At 55.6% G+C, this 21,913-nt stretch overlaps 2 protein-coding genes across 4 annotated transcripts; one reads left to right on the forward strand and one right to left on the reverse strand.

Moving 5' to 3' along the window:
* The first annotated feature begins 3,742 nt into the window (after nt 1-3,742).
* WRAP73 (WD repeat containing, antisense to TP73) lies at nt 3,743-15,338 on the forward strand. The gene is made up of 12 exons (XM_052653944.1): nt 3,743-3,870; nt 7,646-7,798; nt 8,286-8,402; nt 9,932-10,004; nt 11,206-11,309; nt 11,946-12,032; nt 12,337-12,471; nt 12,546-12,623; nt 13,560-13,659; nt 14,299-14,424; nt 14,770-14,961; nt 15,107-15,338. The coding sequence occupies exons 1-12, from the start codon at nt 3,802-3,804 to the stop codon at nt 15,247-15,249; spliced, it is 1,377 nt and encodes a 458-aa protein (XP_052509904.1). The 5' UTR covers nt 3,743-3,801; the 3' UTR covers nt 15,250-15,338.
* A 667-nt stretch (nt 15,339-16,005) lies between these two features.
* TPRG1L (tumor protein p63 regulated 1 like) lies at nt 16,006-19,657 on the reverse strand. 3 transcript variants are annotated; one of them, XR_008200726.1, is made up of 7 exons: nt 19,382-19,657; nt 19,118-19,209; nt 18,865-19,041; nt 17,884-18,037; nt 17,053-17,256; nt 16,398-16,463; nt 16,006-16,307 (listed from the first exon to the last, which is right to left on the reverse strand). XR_008200726.1 is itself a non-coding variant. In XM_052653635.1 (6 exons), exons 1-5 carry the CDS (start codon nt 19,589-19,591, stop codon nt 17,062-17,064), a joined length of 828 nt encoding a protein of 275 aa, XP_052509595.1. In that variant the 5' UTR covers nt 19,592-19,657; the 3' UTR covers nt 16,006-16,463; nt 17,053-17,061. The 3 variants fall into 3 exon arrangements, 2 of the variants coding, with proteins under 2 accessions (XP_052509595.1, XP_052509594.1); XM_052653635.1 differs by having other exon boundaries at nt 16,006-16,463; XM_052653634.1 differs by lacking the exons at nt 16,006-16,307; nt 16,398-16,463 and having other exon boundaries at nt 16,736-17,256; nt 19,382-19,656.
* Between the last annotated feature and the right edge of the window lie 2,256 nt (nt 19,658-21,913).

The raw sequence follows: 21,913 nt of genomic DNA on the forward strand, positions 1-21,913 counted from the left end.
AGTGTTAAATACTTTGACTTCTCGTTCTCGATACAATTCTTTTTTAACTTATTGAGTAAGTCAAAAGATGAGTGCTAGACTTCCAGTAAACAGTGTATTTTCGCCCAAAAGCTAATTATTAAGGTGAAACAAACAGTAACAATGACAGGGAAAAAAAAAAAAAACAGAAGAAAACAATTGTTCCAAGACTCCCAAATGTACAGCATTCAATAAGCAGGCCACAGTATACTTGAACGAAATGACCTCTGGTCAGAAGTGAACGGTGTACTGTTTCCCCGGCCCCTTGCTGGTTCGTAGTGGTTTACCCATCACCCATTTATTTATGCAGACACGTGTGTGCTTTGTGCAAAGCCGCCTAGGGACCAAAGGAAAATACAAGCTGTAACCCATGGGGTCTCAGAGTCTGAGTGACTGAACACCAACAAGAAGGCGATAATAGCCCCCCCAGCCCCCACCCCAGTCTAAGGCCTAAAAGGACGGTGACTGCAAAGCAAGGAGGACTAGGAGAGAGGGGGTCCCGGAAAGACGTGTGATCTCTGGCCAGGCCGGCCCAGGGCCGAGTTCTGACCCCTCTTTTCCCTGTTTGGAACAGATTCAGAAAACAGGTGGGTACTCCAGCCAACCCAGGGCCACCCAGAGATGCCACTCTGGAACCTGGTCCCTTGGTAAACCACCCCTGGGACCAGCTTAGGGGCTATGCCCAGTTCCCCTGGTCCAGGGAAGACCTCGGCCTTGCGGGGTAGGGTGGCTAACGCCTCCAGATTGCTAATAGCCCTCTAGAGTGCAGACGGCTGGGGCCCGGCGGGGAGGGGCTTGTCAGCTACCGGCACCTGCACCCCCCCAGCCAGCCTCTTCGGGGGTCGCACTCCCCACCTCCCCTTGAAGCTGGGTTGGAGAGGGGTTAACCTGAGGCAGAACCTCTGGGAATCCCAGCCAGGCTGATCCTGGCTCCAAAGGCCGCCACGCTGGGGGCAGGACCCCACATCTCCTCCCCGGCTGGACTCTGGCTCCCTGCCGCCTCACCGCGCCCAGTGTCAGTAGCTGTTCGTACTCGAGGGAGACCCGAGGTCACCCTTTCTCGAGTTCGTGCACAGGGTCTCTTCTCACCAAGTCCCAGCTTCGGAGCCGCGAGCCCATGCGCCCGCGGCTATGGACTCAGGCCCCGCCGACGGAGCCCAAACACGCCCAGGCCCCATGCGCCAGGTCCCCGTGCTGCTTACCTGGTGCCGTCGGAGCCCCGGGAATCTCCTGGCGCTAGCCCGGGCTTCGCCGCGTAACCCCTTCGTGCGCACAGGGCGGGCGCGGGACGAGAGGCGGGTGCGGCCTGGCGGGCGCGGGCGCGGAGGCAGGGCGGGCTCCGGCCGCCGAGGCGGGTTATATGGGCGCGGGGAGGGGAGGCGCCGCGGGGAGGGGTGGCCGCCAGCATTAGCGCCTTCCGCAGCCGGCCGGCGGGAAGGCAGCGCGGGCCTCTCAGCCGTTGGCAAGAGGAGCAAGGGGCAACAGCGCCAGGCTGGGGCTAAGGTTGCCATCCGGCGCTCCGCCCCCCCAGCTGGCCGCGTCCGAGTCGGGGTCCTGGGGCGCACTCTGCCCCGCCTCCTTCCCGCCGCCTTTTGGCGCGCGTCGCCCCTCCCGGTCCCGGCGGGGCCGCCTACCTCGGGTTGGACGCGGGCCGGGCCCTGGGGTCCTAATGCTGCGGAAACGGGACAGTGGCTCTCGGCCGGCTTAGCGGCGCGCACGTGGAGGGCAGAGGTGCGGACTCCGCGGCCGGACGCCTTCCTGTCCCCGGGACGTCGCATCTTCCGGGTCCCCGTCCTCCACCCCCACGGGCGCGGGACCCCTCCGCGCCGGGAGCAGAGGATCCACGGAGCAGGGGAAGGGCTGGGCATCGTAGGAGCGCGGCCACCCAGGTCTGCGGAGTGCTCGCACTGGCTGTGGCCTGCGGCGGGGGCGGGGGTTGGGGAGATGAAAGTCGCAACTCCAGGACCCGGGATTAAATGAAGCCGCTCGCTTCCGGGTGGTACGAGCCGGGCTCCTCCGCCCTGGCGGGCTCGCCACCTACATCGCTCACCCAGCCGAGGTCACAGCCCCGCTCCCGCCCCTGTCCGCATTGTGGATCTGCGGGAATACTCTCTGGACGCGACTCCTTCGGCCCAGCGGAAGATGTGCCCACAGGACCCGGGGAGTAATTCCGAACACAAACACTCCCGTTTCGAAGCCGGCACCTTGCTCCCTCCCCCGGCCACCGCCTCGCGCGCTAGGAGCTGGGTTCCGTTCCGCGCTGCGCCGGTATGCGCGGGTGTTCACGGAGACACGTGAGTAGTGCACTGGAAACTGATTTCTACGCGCAGAGACCCGCTTCAGACCAAGACTTTCCTAGGGCGCTCACACCTGGGGCTCCATAGACCTGTCGCCCCCGCATCCATCTAGTCCTAGGGCCTTGGCTGAAGAAACCAACAGGCTGGCGAGTTTTGAACTGCTCAAGGTAGCGGTTGCCTGCTGTGCGCTGCCTTCTGGCGCTCAACGTTACCTGCCTCAAGGCCACGGGAACCCGCGCGGCAGAATTGCCCAGGAACTGCGCGCAGCCAGGCCTGGTGCACGGGTCCGCACCTCACCTGGCCTATCTGGCTGACTGCCACACACCTTTACTGATCACCTACTACTTGCAAGGTGCGGGGTATGGGGGTTGGGGTACCCAAAGACGAATCACACACAGGGTTTGATCTGGCCAAGGACAAAAACGGCTGGTACCGGCCAACAGGACGCCTGCACGCATCCCCTACCCGTTTGTTCTCGGAAGCTGGAGGGGGCTTCCCCAGGGCACAGGACCAGGCCGGATTCGCGCGGATGCGAGTAGGACCCGGGCAGGATCTCGGATCTCAAGACGCAAGAGCGGGGGCGGATGTCCCGGTCCGCGCGATCTAGAGGCGCCGACAGGGCCTGGCAGATTCACGAGGGCGAAGAGGACCAGGAGTCCCTAGTCGGCAAGAGGACAAGCCCGCGCGGGGCGGCGAGCGAGGCCAGCAGAGCCAGCGCCAACGCAGGAGCTCGCTCCAGTCCGTGCCGTGCGGGCTGCGGCGGGGCTGTGGTCCCAGCCCGGGTGTTGTTCTCCTCGCGGGTCCGAGCGCAGGTGCGCGCGTGTGATGGACAAGCGGGCGCGCAAGATCCAGGAGGTTTCTGCGCGGTGCGAGCGCCAAATTCGTTCTCTCTAGGATCAGAGAAGTTCCTAATCGCCAAGTGAGGGCCTCGCTGGAAGCATGTTGCCGGACTTAGCCAAAAGACAAACGAAGAACAACGAATATTTAGTCATACTCTATGTATAGAATATAATATACGTACTATGCACCATATTTCATATTCATGTGTGTATACAAATACATGAATACAAATACACAGATACATAGGACGACACGTTTTAACTTCAGACAAGCGGATAGTTTTTAAGCATATGTGTCACGTAGTATTGGCGAACATATTTATCCTAGAAAATGATTCGTTGTTTATCTAAATTCAGCTGTAGTGCACTTTCTGCATTTTTATGTGGCAACCCTAGTTGGAGGGGACTTCCCACATGCGAGCACCGGCGGAAATCCCGGGTGGGACGAAACACCTTGTCTCCTTTAAGGCGCGGCTGCGCGCGTTGGGCGGGGTAGTGAACTACAAGCCCCACAATGCCGCGCGTCACCCGGGGCCCTGAATGGCTGCGGCACGCTTCCCGCCCTTCCGTCACTTCCGGTCGCGGAGGGGCGGTTGCGGCTGGCCGGGCCGGCGGGGCTTGGCGAGCCCCCGGTTGCAGCGGCCGCCATGAACTTCTCCGAGGTGTTCAAGCTCTCTAGCCTGCTCTGCAAGTTCTCCCCGGACGGCAAGTACCTGGTGAGCTGCCGCCGGGCCTGGGCCGAAGGCGCGCCTTCCGCGAGGAGGCGCGTATCCGCACGGGGGGGCGAGGAACCAAGGGGGGGCGAGGAACCAAGCGGGGGCGAGGAACCAAGGGGGGGCGAGGAACCAAGGGGGTGGGGCGTACCTGGGGCCCGGAGGGAGGTAGCATGTGTGGGCCCCGGGCAGGTGACCTGGGCAGTGGTTCCGAGCAGGGTACCTGGACACTTGCTGCGTTCTGGGAACCCGGGAAGCTGCCAGCACCTCGGTTTCCATCTGTTAAAAGCAGGTAAAGCAACGCTGTCTTCGCAGACTTGAGGACACAGTAAACGTGGACTCTTGTTCAGTCTCAGTCGTGTCCGACTCTGTGACCCCATGGGCTGCAGCACGTCAGGCTTCCCTAGCCTTCGCTATATCCTGGAGTTTGCTCCCTTGAGTCAGTGATGCCATCGAACCATCTCATCCTCTGTCATCTGCTTCTCCTCCTGCTCTCAATCTTTCCCAGCTTCAGGGTTTTTTCTAATGAGTTGGCTCTTCGAATCGGGTGGCCAAAGTATTGGAGTTTCAGCTTCAACATCAGTCTTTCCAATGAGTTTTTAGGGTTGATTTCTTTTAGGATTGACTGCCCTGATTTCCTTGCTGTCCAAGGAACTCTTAAGAGTCTTTTCCAACACCACAGCTCAAAAGCAGCAATTCTTTGGCGCTCAGCCTTCTTTATGGTCCAACTCTCACATCCATACACGACTACTGGAAAAACCATAGCTTTGATGTTGGTTTGTAACAAAAGGCAGGTATATAGTCCTGTTGGCTATAAAACGGTGTAGTGCTGCAGCTAGCTGTTGTCACCTTTTCCAGCCCCCTTCGAGGGTCTCTACCACATGCCAGATGAATGACTTAGGTAACTAGCATTCTGTGCTCAGATAAAGAGAGTGGTCCACACTCCTGGTATCTGAGTTGCTCATTCCGTGGATGGCAGAATGGTTCTCACATCACTGAGCTCTCATACATGAAATGTAAGTTTTGAAATATACCAGTATGATCAGTGTACATTCTCAGAATCTTGGGGGGAGATGTGGTGGGTGGGTGATAATTGGCATTGGAAAGACATTAAGAAAAAAAATGCTTTTTAAAAACTGTACTTATTTTGATTAACTATTAACTGATGCTTCCTGTTTTGTCTTTTCAGTCTGAGCTTTGTTAACATTCCATTTGTCCTTGAGGATGGATGTATTAATAGCTCAAATTACATGTTTACCTTCTTTATGGAGGTTTTATTTTAAATCATATAGTATGGTATTCAGCTACAAAATACGAAATACCTTTAGCTTAAATGGCACACCGAAAACCTTGGTATACTTTTCAGAATACTCCCCAATAAATTTGTTTTTTGGTCATTTATGAAACTTCCCTGGTGGCTCAGCTGGTAAAGAATCCGCCTGCAATGTGGGAGATCTGGGTTCGATCCCTGGGTTGGGAAGATGCCCTGGATAAGGGAAAGGCCACCCACTCCAGTATTCTGGCCTAGAGAATTCCATGGACTGTATAGCCATGGGATTCCGAAGAGTCTGTACACAACTGAGTGACTTTCACTCACTGACGTGAAACTTCCAGTGAATTAGGGAGACAAAGATTACATTTCCTCATTTAGTTATGGTACATTTTAGTTTTACATTCTGATTAAAATTGTGAGCCTAAGTAGTAATGTTACTGGAACCATGTTCTTCAAAGCTCTGTCCTAAACAGCTGAGAAAAGTAGGACCATGTTGCCATTTTTAACATCGTGCAACAGATTTGATACAGTTTTTCCAAGTGTTGCTACAGACATTTCATTTTACCAGGAGTTTGTGGTAACTGATCACAGCTTCCAAAGCTACAAAGTGAAAAAATAAGCAGGGACAAAAAAAAAGCAGGATATTTGTTCTAATCAGCAGTCCATTTCACACTTTTTTTCCCAGGTGGAACTCATTGGCTTTTTAAAAATGAAAGTTCATGAAACAAAAACCTAACAATCCAGTTTGACCTTGATAAGTACCAACATGAGGCAATTAACATTCAGAAGTCAGTTCTTGATTTTTGAATGATGATGCACTCTCTGGTTAATAGATAAGTATCACCAATCATAGAAGTCATTTGCTTGGATTTGGGTATTATTAACAAATATGGACATAAAGTAACTGTATCTTTAAGAACACTATATTAAGAGTTAAATGTTTCCAAACCCAGGGTTAGGAAAAAGTTAATGGGTGTGTAAGAAACCCCCCAGCCCTCCCTCTGTCAGTTCCTTTTCCTCTCAAACGACTGCCATACTGAACACTTCTGAAACGTCTGGTCACCTACTGTGTGGGGTTTTCCCCACACCAAGCAGTTCTCCCCAACACCAGCTGGGTGTCCTACAGTTTGAGTCTGTTTTGACACTGTCCACCTGGAGAGAGCGCAGAGCCCACAGGTGGAGGGCTCAGCCCCACAACACTGCCCCCCACCTTTCAGACTGCAATTGAAAGTCCAGGTTGTCACCTTTGCTCCTGACCAACTGGATGGAGGCTCCATGACCTCCTCTTTGGGTTCCATTAGTTTGCTGGAGTGACTCATTGCGCTCAGAAAAACAGATTTACCATATAATTAAGGGGTGTGATAAAGGAACAGGTGAGCAGGCACATGAAGAGATAAAGAGGGTGAGATCTGGGGGTCTCGAGTGCAGGAGTTCTGTCCCTGTCGAGCTGGTAAAGAATCTGCCTGCAATGTGGGAGACCTGAGTTTGGTCTCTGGGTTGCGAAGATCCCCTGGATAAGGGAAAGGCTACCCACTCCAGTATTCTGGCCTGGAGAATTCCATGGGCTGTATAGTCCATGGGGTCACAAAGAATCAGACACAACTGAGTGAGTTTCACTCACTTACTCTCCCAGGATGTGGATGTGCTTGCCCACCTGGAAGCTCTGGACCCTGCATCTTTGGGATTTTTTTGGAGGCTTCACCACATAGACCTGGGTGATCATTCACTCCATTGTGAGCCCTTTTTGCTGAAGAGAAGAGAGCAGGGCTGAGAATTTCAAGCCTCTAATCTTGGCTTGGTTTCTCTGGTGACAGTCCCCCCAGGAGCCCACCCAGAGTTGCCTTGGTAGAATAAGAGATGCTCCCGCCCCCCAGGACTTCCGAGGGTTTCATCAGGAGCCTGTGTCAGGACCTGTGGGGAGACACCAGTGTGTATTATCTGTTCTCTCATCACAGGTAAATGGACATTTATGACGTGTCCTTACACTTGCAGAATTTCAGACCTGTATATTGACTTTCTGTTGGTTTGGGTCCAGGTTAGACACTGAACCAAAGGGAACTGTGTTCCTGGATCGTTCTCACCAGCAGTCTGCAGCCCCCTCCTCGCGCCTCACACACAGCTTGTTTGCAGGTGGTAGAACCAGAGGGGAACTGGTTGTTCTCAGAGGGCCTTTGCTCAGTGCCATGTCCTGCTTTAGCATTTGTTATGCAGTGAAGACAGGCACAGAAATGATGCCGGTAGAGTTCTGCAGTAATACTTCCTCCTGGGGCTTAACAGCTGGGCACCTGGTTTTACATTTACGCTTCATCTTTCTGCTAACTCATCTTTGTTCGGAATAGGCTGTTCACATGGTAAACACAAGACCATCTAGATGGAAAGCGTGTGTGCAGGGAGAGGAGGCAGCCATCCTGACTGGAGGGCACGCTGCCATCCCAAGAGCACCCTGCCGTCCCAAGAGCGCCCTCCTCTGGAGCCCACCCCGCCATGACCTCTCTCCCCCTCCAGGCTTCCTGCGTCCAGTACCGGTTGGTGGTCAGGGATGCCAACACCCTGCAGATCCTCCAGCTATACACATGCCTGGACCAGATCCAGCACCTCGAGTGGTCGGCCGACTCACTTTTCATCCTGTGTGCCCTGTACAAGCGGGGGCTCGTGCAGGTACCTCCGGATGGATTTCCCTCCTCCCCCTAAGCACAGCCCCCACCCAGGGCCTTGTTCTGTGCCCTGCTGGTATGGAGGAGGAGGCTGCACAGGTCAAAGCCTGTTTTCTTTTAACATTATAATAGTGCTCTAATAGTTAAAGTACTTTTAAAAACAAGAAAGCATGTAAATGTCCTTGATCTGTACCCTAGTTCATTCTGTAACAGGAAGTGTTCAGCAAGCAGCCCAGTTGGTTCCTGTGTTAGGGAGTGCTGACATGTGTCTTGTTATAGACCCCACACTTAACTAAGTGAGGTCTCAGACAGCAAAGGGAATAAACCCTTCGAACCACAACAGAGTGACATCACTGAGAAGTATGGTGCAACCCAGGACCTGTCCTTCACACTGAAGGATTCTGAGAGTTTGCCCATCTTTGCTTCCACGCAGCTCACCAGTTGTTCTTAAGCCTGAGTAGCAAACGGATTCATCTCTTTTGTGAGTCCAGGTGTGGTCCTTGGAGCAGCCAGAGTGGCACTGCAAGATAGACGAGGGCTCGGCGGGGCTGGTGGCCTCCTGCTGGAGCCCCGACGGGCGCCACATCCTCAACACGACGGAATTCCATGTGAGTGGACACCCCAAATACCTGCCTCAGCCACAGGACAGTCACCCCTCACCCCTTGTCCTGATCACTTGGGAGGATTGGAGGGAGTGGTCTAGCGGGGAGGATGCATGTCATAAATGGTTAGAGCATTATAAGCCCATGAGTGTTGTTATTTAATCTTTTTGCCCAGTTTTAATGAAAAAAGGTTTTTAAAAAGAACATCTCAAATTGTGTCTTTAAGGATTTAGACAGGTCCTTTGATTCAACAATAGAAAAGAACTTCATTGATGCAGAGAGCCGACTGGTTGGAAAAGACCCTGATGCTGGGAAAGATTGAGGGCAAGAGGAGAAGGGAGTGACAGAGGATGAGATGATTGGATGGCATCACTGTGTCAGTGGACAAGAGTTTGAGCAAACGTGGGGAGATAGTGAACGACAGGGAAGCTTGGTGTGCTGCAGACTGTGGGGTCGCAGAGTCGGACACGACTTAGCGACTGAACAGCAACAATGCTTGAATTTACATCTTTCCCTGGAGACATCTGATCTGTGTGTCTCTAACCTCCTCATTCATTTGCTCCTCAAGCCTTGGGCTCCCTTGGGATGCAGGACCCTGGGCAGGAGCTCTGAGTGGGAAGAAGAACCTTTGACATACAACTGTAAATCAGAGACAGCTTGGGTGGTGTGCCTGTGCCTCCCAAACACATCACGTCAGGGGAGTATGGGGGCTTTGGACGTCCTAGTCCTTCATTGGCACAGCTTCTTCCAGCCCCTGCGTGTGACGTGCCTGCAGTGGGTCCCCCAGAAATCCTTTGCAGAGCCTCCACTCAGACAGTCGGGCCACTCCCTGTCCCTGCCTACCCCAGGCCCAGCTACCTAGCAAGGCAGGGCAACTCACCCGCTTCACTGCTTCAGGAGACTGGGGGGCATCTTGTGTGGCTTTCTCTCCTAGATGTGTTTCTCTGAGAAACATTTTTAGGTTCGCTACTATGTGAAAACTTTGACTGTGGCACTCCTGGCCTGTTATCCCAGGGCATGCCTTCTTGGACCCCTGGATGCTGAATCCCCCAGAAATACTGGGCCTTCCATGGACTGCTGTGCCTGTAATAAAGCTTAATTTATCAGGCAGAAAGGGGTGCTGACTATACTTTGAACTAAAATGCACTTATATTTAATTTTGTGTCACTCAGATAATACTGTCACAAAATGAAAACCAAACACTAAGCCCATTAAAATTAACAATTGTGGGAGTTCTCTGCTGGTGCAGTGGTAAGGACTCACCACTTTCACCTCCGTGTCCTGGGTTTGATCCCTGGTTGGGGAACAGAGATCCTGCAAGCCACATAGCACCACCAAAAAAAAAAACATTTAGCAATTGTAGATGTGAGTTTGACACACTTCTTCAGACAGAAAACACCGTGGGACTCCTGATACTTATACTTCAGTAAATCTCTTGTTTAGGTGCGGGGAGTCTGGACCTAAGTGACTCGCAACAGTCTTTCGAGAGTGCTAAATTAACGGTTTCCTTTCTCTTCCTCCCCCTTCCCCTGCAGCTGCGGATAACTGTGTGGTCCTTGTGCACGAAGTCCGTGTCCTACATCAAATACCCTAAGGCTTGTCAGCAGGGTGAGTCATTAGAGCTACTCAGAGGCCATTTCTCTGTAGTTGTTTCGGGGTTTGGAGACCTTTTTATCCTGGAAAATTTCAAACACAGACAAAAGTAGCCTCAACTGTATTTCAGCTCATAGCCAGTCTTTTTTCTCTATACCCACCCCTCCCGCTGATTGTCTTAAAGTACATCCTAGATCTCCTAGTACTTCTCTGTAAGCCTTCCCCCACCTGCGTCTCCAGAAGAGCAGGGCTTCCCTGTTCTGTGATCACAACTACTAAAGAGAATGTTGTTTAGCAGATGTCAAAGAAGGGTTTACATGCAAATCCTGTATATCTGTCACAGAGCTGGGTGTCAGATCCTTCCTTGTTTGCGTCAGTCCCGGAACCCCACCCCACACAGCGGATTTTGAAATGAATCCTCCGTTGACTTAACTCTGAGCTCTATAGAGGGGAACAGTGACCTATCCCATCCGTATGTCTCAGAGGAGGGACGAAGGGCGTGTGTCCACTGTGCCCTCAGTTAACCCCCCACACACGTTTAACTGAACCTGAGAGCTCGTCGATGCCCCCCCTCCTGAATCATGAAATTACTTGATTGTCTTCTGGTTAATAAACAGAAGGAAGCATCACATGATTTGAGAGGTTTTTCTGTTCTTTCTGTTGCCATCAGCGGCTTGAAGCTCACATGTTAGTTTGTATGTTAGTGTCTCTCCAGATGACACGCATGCTTCTTGGTGAAACAGCAGCTCTGTCACTTAGGTGTTCTCTTGATGTGTGAAGTGTGGCTGAGGACTCAGTTCACTGATATGGACCTGGAAGGGACAGTCTGACGTTTCAGCCAGATTCTCACCTTAAATTAACTTCTTCCAAATTTAAATTCAAAAGTAAAAATAGGAGCTGTGGTGACAAGCCTGCGTTGACCCAGCTGAGCTCCTTGCAGTTGATTTCCTGAGAATACAGCATCCCGCAGGGCTCCATACTTCCCAGTAACATTTAGGGGCTCATCGGGGCTCAGGGCGCCCTGTGTGTCTCACAGGTTCTCTGTCCGTCGGAAGCCTGATCGAGGGTATGGGGACCCTGCCTCATGTGCCCACACTCTGCCGCAGACCCGGGGCCTGTGTGCTGCGTCCCCTCTTCAGACCTCTGCCTTCTCTCTCTCCTTCTAACGTGAAAGCTGCTGCTTCTCGATCCCAGGACCTCTCCCTCTTCTCGGCAGGAATAACCTTCACGAGGGACGGCCGCTACCTGGCGCTGGCAGAGAGGCGGGACTGCAGGGACTATGTGAGCATCTTCGTCTGCAGTGACTGGCAGCTGCTACGGGTGAGGCGCACACCGGGAGCACCGTGACCCTGGGGCGGGTGGGGCGGAGGTGCGTTCTTGAAGATCCCAGAGGCTCTTCAGGGTGCTGTGAGAAAGGCAGCTCCATGTTTTCAAAGGTGGGTGCTGCCTGTTACCCCATGGCACGCACACGGGCAGGTGTTCACAGGATCCGGTGAGACCGCGTGGGCTCACAGAGTGTTAGCGGTTAACAGTCCCCCAGATGGGAGCCGCTAGGCTTGTTGGCTCAGTGGTATTAGCGTCCATGTGCCCACATCAGGAGGAGGAATGAGCTGCAGGTTAATACTGACCACGTGCCTGGATGGGCAGGAGGCTGGGCTGGATCCCGGATGCTATTGGATGGCGGCCTCCTTGACCACGGCAGTGATGTCCTGGGAGGGTCTCCCCTGAGCTGATCTTAAAGGGGTGAGACTCAGCCGCACGGAGGCCTGAGCCACATCGTGGCTGCATGTTGCTCGCCCTGTCATGGCAGGAGCACACAGCTGGTGTTTCTGTTCATGGCTAGATGAGGAGATTAAATCCTGTGTTAACGCATCAGGTATGAGATAGATGTTCATGTATTTGTTGAAAAAAATGTTCTCAATGTCATCTGTTCCCCCCCACCGCCCGCCTGGGAAGCACTTTGACACGGACACTCAGGACCTGGCAGGGATCGAGTGGGCCCCCAACGGCTGCGTGCTGGCTGTCTGGGACTCCTGCCTGGAGGTAGGGAGCCCACTCAGGACGCACTCTGCTTGTAGCACTGCTGTGTGTTTCTCACGCTCTCTGAACGCCTCAAGCGTGAACTCTGCCTTTTTCAGATGTTGAGCTGAGGAGCTCTTATTACAAGTCTTTAGATTTAAGACCCAGCTTCCCCTTTTCCACAATGTTCTCTCTGCTCCTCCAGTACCGTCCCCGTCTCCACTTCCCACCTCTGTGGAGGAGGGCAGGTTCCCTGCCCAAGTCTCACTCCCCTGAGGAGGCCACCTCACACGCCACAGGCTCAGTGATGCCTTCACTGTCTCTGCAGTACAAGGTCCTGCTCTACTCCCTGGATGGCCGGCTGCTGTCTGCCTTCTGTGCTTACGAGTGGTCCCTGGGCATCAAGTCCGTGGCCTGGAGCCCCAGCAGTCAGTTCCTGGCGATCGGGAGCTACGATGGAAAGGTGGGAGGGGGCCTGTGGGGCAAAGCCCATGCACAGCCAGCGCCCCGGAGGCTCTGACCATGTGGTTCTCCCAGGTGCGGATTCTTAACCACGTGACTTGGAAAATGATCACGGAGTTTGGGCATCCTGCAACCGTCAATAATCCCAAAATAGTAAGTTTGGAAGTGTGTTTGAGGAAGGGAAAGCTGCTCTTTCACTTTACGCTATCAGTGTAAGTGCTACAGGGGCTCACGTCCCATGGTCTTCTGATGCTGAAACACTAACCGCAGACGTTTCCGTGGCCCTTGTTTCTCCCGCCATGTTCCCAAAGGGTCCCAAGTGGTGTCCTTCCCAGCCTCCTCCACCCCCAGCCCCACGACTCTGGGACCAGCAGCTCTGGGCCAGGCAGAGATCAGCAGGCGGCTTCTTCCCCTTGGAGCCTTCCCTGGGAGGGTGGGAAGGCTGCCTGCCAAGGGGCCCCGGGGCAGACCTTGGGAGAAGTGGTGCAGGGTCTGGGGAAGAGTGATTCAGGCAGTGCGAACAGAATAGCAATGCAGAGGCCCTGAGGAGGGATTGAGCTCTGTTTATTCAGCAGGCCCCTGACAAGGTGCGGGAGACCGTAGGGACCCAGCCAGCCAGCCTTTCTCGGGGCAGGGGGCAGGACAATGAGGATGAGGGCAGACACCCCGGCCTCGGGGCAGGGATGGGGGCGGACACCTGGTGAGTTGCCCGCAGGTGAGGGACCCAAGTAAGACAGGTGTGGGGTGAGGAGGAAGCAGGGGGTGGGCCACTATACAGCCCTGGGGTCTGGGTGGGTTTCTGGGGAGCCTGAGTGTGGGCGGATGTCCCAACATGGGCGGTGACTGGAGGACCCACTGGAGGTGCAGGAGTGGGACTGACACGAGGCCTCACAGGGTTCGCCTCGGGTCCTTTACCCCACAGCCGTTCGTCCTCCCCGTCCGGCCTCTGGTGACACGTGCCCCGGCCCTGGCCCGTCTGTCACCTGTCTCCACTGAAATGCCGGCTGCAGGCGGGACCTCATGGAGAAGGTCCAGTGGGGCACAGTGAGGGACCACGGCCACACGTGCTGCCCAGGCCATCTCTTCCAGGTGGTGTACAAGGAGGCCGAGAAGAGTCCGCCACTGGGCCACCTGGCCTTCCCTCCACCCCGAGCAGCGACCGGGCCCCTGACGTCCTCAGAGAGCAAATGTGAGCGGCTCGGCCGGTGGTGCCGCCCTTGTCTTTCTCCCTTTCCTTTCTTTTCATTATGAGAAAAAGCCCTCTTGGTCCAGGGAGACTCCAGATACTCCTTTTTTTCCTTTCAATCCTTTTCCTCTCTGGTGATACCTGGTGGACAGTATTCTCATCTGAGAGCCAGCAGGCTGCTTGGGCTCTGGCTCCGTGGATTGAATTCATGCCCTGGGTCTCCTGATTGTTGGCTGGTCCTGAGAGGACTTTTTTTTAATGAATGCTAACCTTTTCTTGGGTGAGTGGGAGGCCATCAGAGGGCTCGGAGGAGCTGCAGCTGCATCTGGGGCGCAGAGGTCACTTCTGGTTCAGTTTCATCATAAAGTGGGAGTAATTGGGGCATCAGAAGAGCCACTGGGCCTGGGCCGACCACCAGGCCCTGCGGTGTTGCCTGGCCTGTCACAGCTCTGGGACCACAGCCTCGCGTGGGAGGGCGGGGCTGGTGCCTGCACAGCCCTGACTTCTGTCAGACCCTGCCTGCCCCTGCTGGCCTCCTCACCCCACGGGTAGTTACGCTCAGCTCCTCTCCCGTTGCGGGCAGCACCGCAGACCCAGGCCGCTCGCCCTCAGGGAGGCTGAGTGCTTTCTTTTCCTACCCAGACGAGATTGCCTCGATGCCGGTCTCCTTACAGACCCTAAAGCCGGCCGCTGACAGAGCCAACCCCAGGATCGGCGTTGGGGCACTGGCCTTCAGTCCTGACAACTACTTCCTGGCCACGAGGAACGGTCAGTGGCCCGTCCCGTGTGTGCTTTCCCCTTGTCAGCCTCCTCCGGGGCCCGGGCCTCCCGTGCTCACTTCTCATTCTCCTGCTGCTGGCAGGGTGGACATCCTGCAGCAGTAGTGTCTGGGGCCCATCGCCCCGTCAGAGCAGCAGCCACTCAAGCCCAAGCCTCCGTGCCCTCTGCTCCATGTTTGGGAAAGAGCAGGGCTCCAGGCCCACAGGATATGCCCCCCTTTCCTGCCCCGCCCCATGACCCTGGGGAAGATGAGCATCCTCACTGGTGAAAGGCTGGGGACTGGAGCAGAGCAGCGAGGGGTGAACGTGAGCCTGGGTGCCCCTTCCTCCTCAGACAGCGTCCCCAACGCCGTGTGGATCTGGGACATCCGGAAGCTGAGACTGCTGGCGGTGCTGGAGCAGCTTTGCACTGTGCGCGCCTTCCAGTGGGGCCCACAGCAGCCCCGGCTGGCCATCTGCACAGGGGGCAGCAAGGTGTACCTGTGGTCGCCGGCAGGCTGCGTGTCGGTGCAGGTCCCCGGGGAAGGTGAGCATGGGCAGGGACACAAGCAGATGCTCTGGGGAGGCACCTGCCCGTGAACCTCAGGGCCCGCCTGCTGAACTTCGGGACTCCAGCTGGGTCACCCTAGGACTCGGGTCTCCCCTAACCTCTGGCCGCCTGCCTTCTCCAGGTGACTTCCAGGTGCTTTCCCTGTGCTGGCATCCGAGTGGGGACTCTCTAGCCCTCCTGAGCAAGGACCACTTCTGCCTGTGCTTCCTGGAGATGGAGAAGGGGGTGCGTATGGCCTTCGGGCAGTGGGGCGACTGCACATAGGACCCGGGCACGGTCAGGCCCAGGTGGCACACACTGGCCATGGGACAGAAGCGGAGCATCTTGGGCGAGTTTTCCTTCCAGGGCCCAGAGGAAAGGATTTGCTTTCATTTTGGTATAGCAAGGTGTTTTTGTAAATATCTATGGAATAAACTGTAATTTTTGTTATTTAAAATAAATATTTGTTCATTTATAAAATGGCTAATGCTTACTTTTTAAAAAGGTTTAAGTCACAGGAAAGTCTTCCAGGTCAGTTTTAAGTTTGGGGTTCACTTGTCTTAGGGGAAGTAACTGCACCCCGTGGCCAGTCCCCCATCCCACCCCACCCTACCCTACCCTTGACACAGGACCCGTTCTGCGAAGAGCCTCTGTTCTGTCCCTTAACACTCTAAAGCATGGCCTGTGCGTCACATGGGCCTGTGCTGGAACAGAATTGGAGGCCAGGGCTGTGGGTCCCAGGGCAGTTCAGTTAAGGTCAGGTCTCTGCAGGGAGTGTCTGCCTGGAATGATCCAGGTGCTTCAGGCAGTCGGCCAGGGCTAAGAAGGACACTGGAGGAATAAGGGTTCTTCACCCTCGGCAGGGGCTGGACGGTGGGCACCAACCCTGTGGCTGTGAAGGGAGTAGGCTGTGCAAATCCCCAGAGTGCACATGGCCGGGGTCAAATCCAGGGGGGAGAACGTCTCGGCTCTAAGATGCTCTCACCAAACAAGACCCTTTCTTGGTTGTTGCGCCTACTTTCAAAAAGGAACACCACTCACTGGATTCTAAACGTCTTTACTAGAAAACCAAAAGCAAAAGCTCAAGACCCAGGCAGAGTTGTAAGGCAGCCTTTCAATGTGGACAGGCCCCTGCATCAGGATCATCACATCCATGCCGACTAGAGCTGTCAGCCTGGGCAGTGCGGAGGAAGGAACTTGGGGGCCAGCAGTCAGACCACTGTGGATGGGCTGGGGCGGTGAGCAATGACTGCCCACAGGCTGGGGTCTGCATGGAGCAGCAGGAACTCGGGTGGGGCAGGCTGCTTCAGGAGACTAATGTGGTTCCTTTCTGAAAGCACTTCCTTAAAGGCAAATTAAGCAATTCCTTTTTAAAATATGCCATGAGAGGACAAACCTAACAGAGATAGCAGCATTGTGTGTAAAGAACTTACCAATGTGACTTTCTGAAACGAATAACTTGTCTTAAAATAATTTTCTGGGAAGCTTTTTGGGTGGGCCTGAAAAAGACGCCATCAGTATTATTCACACAATATAGATAAATTTTAGAAGTGTGACTTCAGGTCAAGCACGCATTTCCACAAAAGCAGCAGTCCATTCAGGAGCTGACAAGGCAAGCCAACTTTTGCTGAGCTGGTGGTCTGCTGGCTTCTTCTGTATTAGCTTTAAGAAGATGGATTAAGTTTCAAAATGTGAAACTGGACACCAACTGTACACACACTTGCAACCATGGGCACTGGGTCCCAGGCACGTCCCTGGATGGAGCAAACGATGCAGCTAATCACGTGACGTTTATTGTGAACATGCTCCAGGGCTTGTGGGGAGGGACCACGGGGACCCGAATGGAGACACAGGGGACTTCAAGACTGAGATCCTGGCCAGGATGCTGACAAGTTCCCTCTGCTGTGTCTGGAGCTCACGTGACCATCTGTCCAGTATCCAGCTACAGTATTCGGTCCACCTGACTGCACTCGTGGTGCCCAGGTCCTTGAAGGTAGGGGGCCTGGACCCTGCCAGCAGAAGTGGAGCTGGGCCAAGGTCTGTCACTCCCAGAATCCTGGTGGCCGCCTCTCCTGGCAAGAGACTCACGTGCAGCATCTAGAAGCCGATCTTGCCTCTGGTCATGGAGTAGCCCAGCTTGGCCTCGTTATTGATGAAGGACATGAGCCCCACGTAGGTCTCAATGAGGAGTGGACACTCCAGGACCAGCACTCCGCCCTCCTGGCCTGGCAAAGGACTCTCCTTCTGGGCTTTCTTGACAGCTTGGATTAACAGAGCCTTGAAACCATCCAGCTGCAAAGAGAGAAAACATGGAGTCTGAGCAGATGATCTGCACGAGGTCCCCTACCCCTGGACAAGAGGCCTTCCCAGCCACACCCAGCGGCCCATGGGCTCACCTCCTGGGTGTGGCTCTCACCTCTGGGCTCACCCGTGACAGACAACAGCTAGTCCTCACAGACCTCCCTCTTCCGTGGCGTTTTGCCGCGGTGACCCACCTGGTCCTCCCCACCACCCACCAGGCAAACAAGCCAAGGCACGCGGCTGGAAGTGGGGGACCTGTCCCCAGTCCCAGACCCCATGCCCATCACCCCCAGGCCTCCTCTCCTGCTGAGCCCGCAGCTTGCCCAGCTCTAGCAGGGGCCAGGGTCGGCTGCCACACCCCAAAGCCCTTCTGGGCCCTTCTCCAAAATGACCACGGCCACCAGGGCCACATCACAGCACCACACTGACCAGTACCCACTTACCACACAGGACTATCTAAACATAACTAAAGTTTTTAAAAATTTAAAGGTTTATTTTCTCAGTTTAGCCACCGCTCAATGCTTAGCAGCCCCACGTGGCCACCGTTACTGAGCAGTGCAGGCCTGGAAGGTGCCTGTCCCCGCTGGGCAGCGCTACTGCTGCCGTCCGTGTCCTTACTTGGCACAGAGAGGCTGTCTTCTCGTCCACACCGGCCATCGGGTGTTCTATGAATGTGGTGTATGGCACACTGGTGGACCACGGGTTCCATCTGCTGATGAAGGATGGGCGGCTCTGCTTGTCCCACTGGATGCGAATCCCAAAGCCTTCTCGCCTGCAGGGTCAGAAGACAGGGACCAGACTTCACAGGCAGGCCTGTGCCCCAGAGCACCTGCTTGGTGCTGGGTGTGGGAACAAAAAGCGGTCCCACCAGTGAAAACAAGACTGATGATGGCCATTTCATAATAGCCGCGGGTCTGGACAGGAATGTGATGTCTAATAATGACAGCTCTTAGCACTTTAAGACTGGACAAACTGAGTACACTTAGTCAAGCTAACCTTTACACGGTTAATAAAGTTTAACATGTAGTGCTCTAACTAAACAAATAATACTTTTCCAACTTCAAATCCTTTTTTCCAGAATATTGTATTGTTGTTTAGAATTTTGAACTTATCTTCCTGAATTTCCTACCCAAATCTCCACATCAAAACCCTAAAATTTACCGTTTAATTCAACTGAGTATATTCATGTCTAGGTTTCTCATAATTCAGAAAGCTCCCTAACTGATGAAGACCAGCTCTTGAAAGTTGGCCATTAAACATTCCAAATTTAATCTTCAATAATATCTGTAAACCAAAGCGACGTGCTACCTTTTTGTTTTAAAAATTAACCACAACAGGGTTTGACATGACAGCTACCAATCCTTTCTTGGCAGGGATAAAGTGCTGAGTTCACTCTTATCTGAAAAATACCTGTGTCAGGCCTATGTTAACGTACCCTAAATTCATTTACTACCAGCCTAATAGCTGTCTCTTGCGCCAAAATGCCTTTTAATGCACCCTGCTGGGCAGAAGTCATCCAGTCTATTCTAAACTCTATTGATATTAAAGCAAGACGTCCACTGGGGGCTGGTTTTGGGAGGGTTGTTTGAAAAGACTTACTTGTTGAGCGACTTCGGGGGAAACTGGAATTCTCCGTAGGAGATGGTGTCCACCGCGTTTAAGGCCACCCTGACCACCTGCTGGCACTGCAGGCTGATGAAGTCGTATTTGCAGATGAGGAGCGCCTGGTCGGTGATGAGCACCAGCCGCTCCTTTTCGTTGTTCCAATGATCAACCCTACGGGCGGCAGCGGTCACTCGGCGCTGCGGCGCGCACAAGTGCCCGGGCCCCTCCCCAGGGCGCGCCCCCTTACTCGGTCAGCAGCCACACCCCCTGGATGTCTCCGTCCTCCACGGGCCGGACCACTACGCGGATCTCCTCCACCGCCTGCTCGATGGTGCCGGGCTGCGCGGAGCGGGCGGAGCAGGGGCGGAGGTCGCCACAGGTACCGCCCACCCGCCCGCCTGCCCCGCCCCGCCCCGGCCCCACAGGCCCACGCCCGCTCGCCCGCCCCGCCCCGCCCCCGGCCCCACAGGCCCACGCCCTCTCCCGCCCCCGCCCCCACCCCCAGCCTCACCCGGAACACGAAATACTCCTTGACGCGGGCGCGGCGCGTGGGGTCGTGGACGCTGAGCGGCCACAGCGTCTGTCGCAGCGGCGTACCCGCCCCCGGACGCCCCCCGCCACCGCCGCCGCCGCCACTACCCGGCCCGACCTCCTCGCCGGCGGCCAGCAGCGCCGTGGGGCTCGTGCCCGCCGAGTCCACCGAGTCCCGCAGCTGCAGCATCACCGCGCCCGCAGCCGAGCGAACCCGGACCGGACCCGACGCGGCCGCCGCCTCCACCTCCACCTACGCCAGACCCTCGGCCCCGCCCCAGGGCCCGCGCCGCACCGCGGCCCGCCGCGATTGGCTCCGCTTCGCCAGTCCCGCCTCAGCCTCGAGTCCCTCCCGCCCGCTCCGGTCCTGACGATTGGCTCCTCCCTCAGGTTTCTTCCACGATTGGTCCTGCTAGTCGCCGTTCACAATCGCTCCCGCCCCTCACTGCGCCGGAAGCGCACTCCGCGCTCACGCCCACTTCCTGTTTACGCTACCGGGAAAGGGCTGGGGGGGGCCCTAGGCCGGTTGCCAAGGCGACGCGAGGGGCCGGCGAGGAGAGGGTAGTCAGGTCCTTACCGCACCCCGTCAATGCTTCTCTATTCATGTTCGACTGAAGTGCAGCGGACCTCCGTGGAGGGACTCCGGTCCTTGCCCAGAGTGACGGCCCCTGGACGCGCCCCCCGCTAGAGCTGATAACTTCTCTGGACGCGCCTTACGCCCTGGACGACCGCCCCCTGGATGCGGACCCCTGATGGGGAAGACCGCTTCCCTGGTCACACCTCCTGCCCGGGGTGACTGCCGCCTGGACGCGCCCCCGCCCGTGGTGACCATCCCCTGGATTAGTTCTGCCCCTCCCAGGGGTCCGCATTGCACAGCAGGGGGAGCGCGGGCTTCGGGGACTGGAGGAGAGGAGGCCGGCGGAGCAGAGCCCCTTCCTGAGCGCCTCCGCTTTTCTGACCGCGGGTTCAGGGATGCGGCAGCGTGGACATGGCCCCCAGCGCTGTGTTAAATGCAGACGTGCTCCCGGCGGCCTGGGAAGCAGAGCTCCGACCCTGCACCACGGAAGGGAACGATGTGGAGGCACCGGGCGTCGTCACTCCACTGAGGGCCGAACCAGGGTTCATTGCTGTCGCTCTGCGCTTGTCTTCCCGAGAGTTAGATGTGTTCTTGCCCTGACTGATCTTGCCTGCGGCTAGCGGCACCCTGGGCATCCGCAGTCCCTGCCAGGTACCTCAGCTCCCCGGTCTTGGCGCCTACAGGCCCCAAGGCAACCTCATCACCGTCCACCTTGCCCCGTTGTCTTGGAAACCCAAGGGCTGCAGCCTTGACAGTTTACAGCAGCTCCTGTGATCCTGACCTGGTAGGTCATTTTGTCCTTCCACTGCCTGTAGTCACAGCTCCAGCTACTCCCCCCACCCCCAAAGGCTTCTTGCTTCGGTCCTGCTGTGTCCATCCTCTGATATTGGGGTTTAGCGCCCCCTCCCAAGGAGGCACTGCCATTAACTACACTCACTGCTAGTTCTTTGCGGTGTCATACAGTCACCTACTGTGTGTGTGTCCTGTGTATAATTCACTTGTGTTTGTTAGGTCATCCTGTGTGTGTGTGCTTGCGTGCACACGCGCATATCCTATTAGGAAATTTCAAGAAACCAGCCCTTGGCATATGACTGTGCTTTGGGGTTTATAACCCCCAAATTCACAATCCTTTGAATTTCACAAGAGCCCGGGGAGGTAACCCCTCTCTTGTACATGTGCTGCAGCTGGAAAAGTGGAGAATGCCGCTCAGGAGCCCTGGGGCTGCATAGCTGGCATAGCTGGTCAGCCATGGCTCTCCTGCCTCTGCAGACTCAGGTGCACTCCTGGGCTGTGAAGGATTCCAGGGTGGCTGGCCTTCCTTCTCAGGGCATCTCTGGAGGTTAAGGGGAGTCACCGAGCTGTACACCCAGCAGGTCCTTGGCAGCCCCTCACCGCTCTACCTGGACATCGTCATCCACAGAAACAGGAGGGATGAAAATATCACAGATGCTGAAATATTAACAGCTTTGGTACTTCACTTCCTGGGAAGACCAAGGGCTCAGAGAGGGCTGAGTGTACAGAGACAGGAAAGGGCTTCTAGCCCCACCAGCCTGCTGAGATGGTGTAGGGACAGCCACTGCTGCCCCTGGGGGACCAGGGGCCGTGTCATACCCAGTGGGAGGTAGCTGCTTTCTCTGGCAGCCAGAGCCTCCAGCTGAGTCTGTTATGCTGGTCCCTGCAGGGTGGGCCTGAATCAGGCCCCAGAGGGTCAGCCTGAGCGGTTAGGCTTAGGAGACCTGCTGGCGCCTCTCCTGAGTCCCCTCAGTACAGGGGCTCAGCAGTGGCAGCTAGGCGAGTGGCCTCATATGAACTTGAATCCTGGCTCCCCTGCTTCTGTCCACTGAACTGGGACCCTCGAGCCCTGTCTGCCTCAGTCTCCTTTTTTTTACTGAGCGGAGATAATGACAGTTCCCGCTTCCTATGGCTGTTGGGAGA

The sequence above is a fragment of the Budorcas taxicolor genome, chromosome 16 (assembly GCF_023091745.1).
Source record: "Budorcas taxicolor isolate Tak-1 chromosome 16, Takin1.1, whole genome shotgun sequence".
Lineage (NCBI taxonomy): Eukaryota > Metazoa > Chordata > Mammalia > Artiodactyla > Bovidae > Budorcas > Budorcas taxicolor.

What these genes read in the sequence shown, in the direction of transcription:
- WRAP73 (XM_052653944.1), top strand. Translation starts at nt 3,802, where the DNA reads ATGAACTTCTCCGAGGTGTTCAAGCTCTCTAGCCTGCTCTGCAAGTTC. An exon ending in CCCTAAGGCTTGTCAGCAGG is followed by an intron (nt 10,005 to 11,205) that starts GTGAGTCATTAG and finishes TCTTCTCGGCAG; the next exon opens with GAATAACCTTCACGAGGGAC. An exon ending in GGTGCAGGTCCCCGGGGAAG is followed by an intron (nt 14,962 to 15,106) that starts GTGAGCATGGGC and finishes TGCCTTCTCCAG; the next exon opens with GTGACTTCCAGGTGCTTTCC.
- TPRG1L (XM_052653635.1), bottom strand. Translation starts at nt 19,591, where the DNA reads ATGCTGCAGCTGCGGGACTCGGTGGACTCGGCGGGCACGAGCCCCACG. An exon ending in CCCCCGAAGTCGCTCAACAA is followed by an intron (nt 18,038 to 18,864) that starts GTAAGTCTTTTC and finishes CTGACCCTGCAG; the next exon opens with GCGAGAAGGCTTTGGGATTC. An exon ending in AGACAGCCTCTCTGTGCCAA is followed by an intron (nt 17,257 to 17,883) that starts GTAAGGACACGG and finishes CTCTCTTTGCAG; the next exon opens with CTGGATGGTTTCAAGGCTCT.